This window comes from Alnus glutinosa, chromosome 4 (genome assembly GCF_958979055.1).
Source record: "Alnus glutinosa chromosome 4, dhAlnGlut1.1, whole genome shotgun sequence".
NCBI lineage: Eukaryota > Viridiplantae > Streptophyta > Magnoliopsida > Fagales > Betulaceae > Alnus > Alnus glutinosa.
Window position 1 is genome coordinate 34,302,585 of NC_084889.1, and position 8,423 is coordinate 34,311,007.

An 8,423-nucleotide genomic window follows, 5' to 3' on the forward strand; every position below is an offset into this window, starting at 1 on the left:
TAGTGGGAAAATAATTATTTTTTATTTTTTCTGAAAAAATTACTTTACAGTTTGACATTTCTCTTCATGCTCTAGAGAGTTTCAACGTTTCTCCCGTTAAAGAGATAGAAGGGCAAAATGGGAAAGAAAAATTTGACTCAATTTTTTTTTTTATCAAATTTGGAGACGTTGGGCTGAGCGGCGTGCCGTCTTATCACACAGTAAACACTTAGAGCCGTGTACGACTGTGCAAACTTCGAGCTTTGGCCTTCGGGTTAAAATTGACGTCAGTGTTATTTTTTTTTTATTTTTTTTATACCTTTTCTCATTCTAGTGTTATTTTGCAAATTACTAAAAAGTCTGAAACGAGGAAAGTATAATTATAGAAGAATTTGCAATGTTTGATTTGTTCGATCTCAGATATTAATTTCCTCCAACTCAGAGCATTCAACAATTCAAATAAGCCTTCAAAGTTTAAACGTTTAAATTAATTTCTAAACAATATGCAACCTTTTAGTTTTAAGTATGTAATAAATTTTCATATTGGTTGAGATTTAAACTTTTATAATTGAATTGTTCTTTTTAATTTAGATTGTTTTTTTTAATAATTGTTTTTATATTTAATTTTTGTTCAACTTAATTTTTTTTATTCATTAAAATATTTTTTTCAACCCCCAACCTAAAATCCTGACTCCGCTATTGACATTGAAATTTCTTACAAATTAGTTTGTAGGAAATTTCATATTAAAGTAATATTATTTTTTCACAAATTTTGCACAACTCTAACTACTTTTTTTTTTTATAATTAACTATTAAATTTATTTTTCTATACGTGGGACCTAAATATTAAATTGAGAAAAATTTTTACAAATCAATTTATTTTTTGGCTTGACGCTGTTGTACGTGTCCAGCGCCATCTGTCTGCTTGGTTTCATAAATCTCGGCATCGATCTTTGTGTGTGTAGGAATATCTGACATTATGCAGCAGTGGAAAGACAAGAATATGAGCACTTAGATCTTTTTAAAGAAATACAACCAAGTGTCTGAATGTTTTTTGGCTTGACGCCGTTTAAGAGGGTAGCGAGAGGGTCTCTTTTCAACAATGCGGGAACGAGTAAAATTATATGTTTGATGCTGTCTTTTGTGCTCTGTTATGGCCCTCTAGTCGTAACTTTTTTTTTTCCTGCAAAATGTTCAAGACCTGATCAGAGAAGTGCAAGCATAAGATGATGAATTATTATTATAGCATTCTCTACCATAGTATTCGGCCTACGGGGTCAACCCGGCGGCTTCTATGAGGAAGTCGACAAAAAGGAGGCTCGAGGGCTTCTTATTAAGGAAGGCGGTAAGGGCCGATGAAGGGGGAAAAATGAAAGATATTTTTTGGTCCCCCTGATGGTTTGGGGGTGCTTGTGGGGAATCGAGATCTCTGCATGCAATTGCTTGCAATTTGGATCGATAATTAAAAAAAAAAAAAAAAATCTATATTTAAATGAAGTATCCCGTAGGATAGAATCATAGAACAATCAATTGATTGTACGTGATAGAAATGGTGGCTCATATTCAAGACGAAGTGCTTTTCAATTCCATCAATGAGTGAATTTAAACTTGACCAAAAGATGGTGTTTTGTTCATACAATTTCAAATTCATACATCCTTAGCAGCAAAGACCAACTTAAATATTAGTTTTACTCAATGCAATAAAATAAGAAATATAATAAACACCTATACAAGATAGCTAGGTGACATAACGAAAGTAATAGACATGAAGGAGAAACTATGTTCTTAATGAACAAAAATCATCATACATGTTGATAGAGAAAACTAAGATATTATTAAAAAAAAAAAAAAACTCTGATTATTCCGGTACAACTTATCCAAACTTACAGTAAAACCCTAAAGCTAATAAAGAATGGAAATAGAACAAAATAAGAAGAAGAAAAAATACAATAATTATAGAAATACTTGATGGCAAATGAAACCTAATACTAGAGTGGGACTCTGTAACAGACTCCCATATTAGTGGAACAATCTAGTAGACTTTCTCTTCGCATGACTTGGTGCCTTGCAGCTAGAACAGAAAATACACTCTTAAAAATATCCATGATCGTCTTAAATTAAACCATTACCAGAAAGTGTCTATTGTGTAGAGGGGATGTGGAGAGTTTAGTTTTTAGGTTTAATGGTGTAGTAGGTCTGCAGAAACGTCAGCACTAAGAGGTAAAGGGCAGCCAATGCCGATATGAATGCCCATGGCGTGTTAAAATACCTACTCTTGAAGCTCACCACCTGCACATAGAATTTATTCCGGTAACACTCGTCCACATCTTTGAACAATTGGGAGAGGTAAAACTGATCGTCATCAAACGCCAGGTCCTTGCCCATCTTGTTGATGAAGAGCACCACGTCGCCGCCTTTTCCATAGTAATTTTCAATGATGTTCTGGTCGCAAAGGTAGTCGACGTCTTTGGCGGTGTTCACCAGGCAGTCCAAGAAATTAGCGTAAACCGTGAACTGCTTGGTGCGGCTGTTGTGCAACTGCTCGAATGCCAGACAGTTCAACAAGAAAGACTTCATGTGGTAGTCCATGGTTATATTCGGCATCTGGATCACACCGTTCCTTAATTTCCCCTTCCCGAATTTCACGTCCAAGAAGCTGTCCGCCTCTCTCAGTTCGACCTCAATCCCCGCTCGGCGGAGCTTTGAGATGCTGTGAATAAGACGGCAAGTCTGTGTGTTGCCCTCGTTCTTCTTTGATTGCTCTAGATGGGGCGTGAGAAAACTTGACCGAACCAAGTCCAGCAAATGGAAGGGTACTGTTTGATTGCGGCGGAACGTGAAGCTCTCTATGACTTGGTTGGGCCTTTGCATTACTTTGTTAAAGAATCGTAAAGCGAGCAAGGACAAGGAAGCATCCGACTCCCCAGGCATTTTGGAAGTTTCAAACAACCTTTCTAGAACAAAAAAAGGGATCTGATTCTGGAGCAGAAGCAGGTCACCGTAGATATATGGTACTGCCCACGCCATCGTGGCGAGAGGGTCGTTGAACTCGAACAGTTTCTGTTTGTCAGCCTTTCGAAACAACTCTATTAAGAAACAACCATCAAGAACTATCATCTTGAGGAACCGATCATCATTAATAGACTCGAGGTTCATCTCTTTGGAATAACACTTTCTGGCTTCCGCTACAAGTGGGCGTGTGCTTTCCAATAACACATCTAAATGCAATTGTTTCTTATGAAGTAAAAGGCTCAGGACCTTCAGTTTGTGCTTCTCCATCGCCTTCACTTGAGGCTCGCTGCGGTGGTAGGGCCCGATGGAGACCACCCGGGGCTGGTATGTATACGCCTTCTTGCCGTTGATCTCGATGAGCGTCACGGGGACTGCGTAGATGCAACAACTTCTGGCTTCGCTTGGTATCTGTGCGTAGATGCAAGAAGTCTTGGAGATCTGACCTTCCAAGTCATCTAGCGAGTCCGTCGATATTTTGGTGGTCTTGGAGATCAGACCGTCTAGCGAGCCCGTGGATTTGTTTTTCCTGGGAGGCATTTTGGTTTTAGATTATGGGTGTGGAGATGGAGGTACATGTGTAATTAACAGTGTAAGGAAACTTTATAATTTCTCTACTATTTATAGATGACTTTGCAATATAATAATTACACGTTAAGTTATTAATCAAATTTGAAAATTTTCCACACTCGCATAGTTTATTGTTCTTTTAAGTCTTGGGGCTTGTTTTATCTTTTGATTAATTAAAACACGCAAATCTTCTAATTACACATTAAGTTATTAATCAAATTTGAAAATTTCTCACACTCGCAGAACTTATTATTCTTTTAAGTCTTTGGACTTGTTTTATCTTTTGATTAATTAGAAGACGCAGATCTTCTAATTATTGTTACCAAGTCTTCTGCTTCGTCAATACATCTAACTGTGTATTTAAAGTTAATGTTGGCACATTTTTAAAAAAATGTCGAATTATATATTTCGTTAAATGTATTAACTTTAAATCATAACCATATAATAGATACTGTTCATTTCATTTGAATTTGAAATAATCTTTGTCCAGTGAATAAGGTGTAGAAGAAGGATTGAGGAAGAGATAGATAAAACTCTTACTTAAGTGGGTCTTCAACCTTCAGTGTGGATAAAGATAGACAATAATTACTTGTCACTACAACAAAAAGAAAATGGCTTGGTGCCATTTTTTACACTTTGTTTTTCATCAGCCGAAATCTAGGGGTCGAGAAATATTTTTTACGTTCTTAATACAAGACATGTCTAAATTGCTAGTAATTTAAGCAAATACAATAAGAGACATTATATTGATTAGACTTATTTGTGCAAATAAATTTGAATTGTTCAGTCACCTGCTTGGGCATGTGAAATTCATATGATCTGCATAATATAATATTAATTACAGATAATTTGTTACCCTTTTTTTCTTATTAGGGAGGCCAGGTAGGTACTTACCAATAAAATAAAAGGGAAAACTTGGTTGAAAATTGGATGTGGTAATGATCACCATGCAAGGTATAATCAAACCAAATTATTATATAGCTTCTTAGAACGTACATTAGGTGGCCGTTAAGAAAAACCTCAGTCATTTATGAGCAAAATATGCTAAACAAAAATTATTTGTTTGGCGACATCTGTGGGAATGATTATTCGTTTCTCATATATATTAAAAAAAAAAAAATATGTCATGGTGATGAACACACGTTCAAAAGATGCTAGCGAAACTGGGACTACTCAAGATGATGCATTGACTTAGAACGATCCTCATGCGCAGATAAGTCGGTGCTAGTCTACACCAAGCATGCAAGATAAGTTTATGTTCTTCCTTTCATTGTTGCTAGTAGCAGTTATCAATTTTAGCAATTTATTGTCTTATTTTGTGACTTTCCATTCAAATACATGCATTCTGTAATTCTGAGGATTGTAAAAATTTATGACAATTGGTTTTACGAGAAAAGACAAAAGTTTGAATGAGATAAGTATTATCTCTTCAATGTTTTATTATTGGAAGTCAAAACTTAATCCTTCATGAGACTAGTGCTGGAAGGTGCTTAATTTTTATTCAAAAAATAAAATAAAATAAAAGTGTTTAATTTAATTAACATGTTAGTATGTAGCCTTTTATAACTGTATAAGTGCAGAGAACAAGAAATGAAGAAAACCCTAAGGTAAATTCAGGGAGTTAACCTTGCAGAGAAAACTCTAAGGTAAATCCAGGGAGACAACCCTGCAGAGAAAACAAAGATAAGAGAAAATCGCACTACAAAAAAAAAAGCAAATTCTGGACGGTTTTAAACCGTCCAGAAATGCAAAAAAAACCGTCTGGAATCAATTCCAGACGGTTTTTTTCAGACGGTTTTAAACCGTCTAAGATATATTGTCGCTAATTGAATTTCTAGACGGTTTGGACAAAATCGTCCGTAATTCTAGACGGTTTTGGCGAAACCGTCCAGAATCAGTTCTAGACGGTTTGGGCAAAACCGTCCAGAAAAAATTATGGACGGTTTTGCCCAAAACCGTCCACAATTTGTTATTTTTTTATAAAAAAAAATAATTTTTTATTTGTTATTTTTTTTATTTTTTCCAGTGGTCTCTTAAGCTTCTACGCGCGTTCTACCGGAAAATCCACCGAAGAATCAACCAAAAAATATACCCACAAAACAACCCAAAGCCGTTTCGGCCGGATCTGCTCCCTCATTGCACAACCCAACAACCACAGCCACGGCTAAACACCCCCCTTTCACAAATCAACCAAAAAATATACCAACCCAAAACAACCCAAAGCCGGTTTCGCCCGGATCTGGCCGGAAACCCCAAATCGTTCGTATCCAGCCCTTCGTAGTTCGTACTGGAGTGTCGAGACCAACTACAAATCCCTTCAAGTTCAAGATTACGACCCAAAATCTGAAAACCCTAATTTCGACCATTTCGCCATGGACCCGGAGATCGCGAAGACCCAGGAAGAGCGGAGGCGTATGGAGCAGCAACTGGCTTCCTTGACCTCCGTCACCTTCGACACCGACCTATACGGCGGCAATGACCGCGACGCCTACGTCACGTCCATCCCCGTCAACGAGGATGACGAGAACATCGATACCATGGACAACGAGGTTGCCGGCGATTTCGGAGAGCACTGCTCCACTACGATGCAGAGAGTCGCCAAGACCGTGGACGCGTATCTGGGTCGGGCGAGATCGCCACCTAGTGAGAAGGATTAGAGAGACGAGAGAGAGAAGAGAGATTTGGGGAGAAGAGAGTTTTCTGGGGAGAAGAGAGTTTTGGGGGAAGAAGAAGACTGAGAGATCAGAGAGAGCAAGAGAGAGAGAGAGAGAGAGATCGATGGTTCTGATTTTGTTTGGGAAATAAATCTGACGGACGTGGTGAAATAAGAGGTATTACACGGATTGATGACATGGCGTGGGGGAAAAAAATTCCAGACGGTTTGGTAAAAACCGTCTATAAATTCCAGACGGTTTTAACTAAACCGTCTGGAAATAAAATTTAACGACGGTTTTAAAAAAAACCGTCTATAAATTTATAGACGGTTTTTATAAAACCGTCTGGAAATGAAAATTTTTAGACGGTTTTAACTAAACCGTCTCGAATTTTATAGACGGTTTAATCAAACCGTCCATAATTAATTTTTTCTAGACGGTTTCAAAAAAACCGTCTGCAAATTTTATTTTCTAGACGGTTTTAGAAACCGTCTAGAAAAAAACCGTCCATAAATGTTTTTTTTTTAGTAGTGATATCTTAAGGCAAATCCAAAGAAACGACCCTGCAGAGAAAACAAGGAAGGGAGATGACCCTCGGTTTTCAGGTAACTCTCGGTTTCTAGGTTAGAGGTTTTCAGAAGGCATGGACCATCTCCGAAGAAAGGGAGAAAACCCAAAGGAGAAACAAGAAGGCACAAAGCTACCCAGGAGAGAAGGAGAAAACCCTAAGGAAAAAACAAGAAGGCATGAGGGGTCGGATTTTTAGAAACCATAAGGGCATCATACAATTTCGAAAGGAGGTTTTATCTGAGTATGCCTCAAATAAGAGAATTTGGAGGTAACTGTTGGAAATAATCCTACTCCAAGTTGAATTGCGGTAGTAGGCTCAATTCATGTCCAATAAAGACTTCTTGAAGAATCTAGTCAACAATCCAACTCCTGGAACAAATCAAACTACAGGCACTCATAGTTTAGGTGGGAGTAGTAAACCTAATTCGGGTTTGACTCCATTTTTTTGCCTATAAATAGGCTCATACTCCAAGTATAAATGACAAACTGATTATTTTATGCACTGAGCATACTTTTATCTTAAAAGCTAATTTAGGCATAGGAGTAAAACCACCGGAAGGATCTCTTAATTTTAATTATTTTGCAATATTCTTGAAAAGCATGAAGAATATTGAAGAACGCGTCGTTCACACCGAACCAGAAACTATCCCATATATGATAATCAAATCATCTAAATCCCTTCATTATAGACAATACAAATCAACATTTATCATAAACGATTTCTAGCTATCCCTTAACAAGACATATATACTCTTTAACTCTTAAGTATTCACTCGGTCTTAAGTGTTCATTCCCTATATATATATATATATATATATATATATATATATATATATATATAATAAAAACTTTTTTAAGAGTGTTTTTTTTTTCTTTTTCTGAAGAGTCCATTTCTAGCAGTCCATTTATTTTTGGTCCTAAAATTAATGCGTTTGAGTCTTCTGCCAGAAACGTATTAATATGGTTCTCAAGCTGAAACCCCACCCTGATGCTGAAATATAAAGGAAATTTCGTTGCAAGGCACTGGGATAAGAAGATAAGCACGTATATATTAATTCTATGGTGGTGTGTTCGCACACGTTGCTATTTTGTAAAATCACAAGAAACTTCTCAAAGAGGCTTTCTAACCGTATTTTCCACTATTTTGATTTGTAAACTATAAGAAGATTCTTAATTACGTACTGTTGAAATCGCACGGCGGAAAGTTTGTAGAGAATGACACAAATAAAAATAAAAATAAAAATAAAAAATCACTGAAACTTAATAACTTTGCTGGTTTCGTGTGGTGGTGATCATGATCACGTACCAAATTAGATATTGGAGTGATTTTTAGAGTTTCAAATTTTCAATTTTGTGATTGCAGTATGTATGTAAGATAAATGAAAATCGTATAAAAACAATTAAACAGATCGAGTTTGCTAGAAACAAAAATATAAAATGAAAGAATAAACAGAACTAGCTGTATTAGTGTACAATTATACCTGACAAGATAATTAATGCTTAGTTTCTTTTGGCATAAAATATTTTTTTTTATTTTTTAATGTTTTGTACAACTAGAAATAATAGTCAAACCAAAAATATTTTCAATTTGACAAAAAAAATACTTCTTTAATTTTAAGAAATGATTTATATTTTTAAATT

At 36.1% G+C, this 8,423-nt stretch overlaps 1 protein-coding gene across 1 annotated transcript; it reads right to left on the reverse strand.

The window, feature by feature from the left end:
* Positions 1-1,800: 1,800 nt before the first annotated feature.
* Positions 1,801-3,565, reverse strand: LOC133867139 (UPF0481 protein At3g47200-like). The gene has a single exon (XM_062303830.1). It carries the CDS (start codon positions 3,526-3,528, stop codon positions 2,146-2,148), a length of 1,383 nt encoding a protein of 460 aa, XP_062159814.1. The 5' UTR covers positions 3,529-3,565; the 3' UTR covers positions 1,801-2,145.
* Between the last annotated feature and the right edge of the window lie 4,858 nt (positions 3,566-8,423).

Excerpts from the sequence above, each read along its gene's own strand:
- LOC133867139 (XM_062303830.1), bottom strand. The coding sequence starts at position 3,528 with ATGCCTCCCAGGAAAAACAAATCCACGGGCTCGCTAGACGGTCTGATC.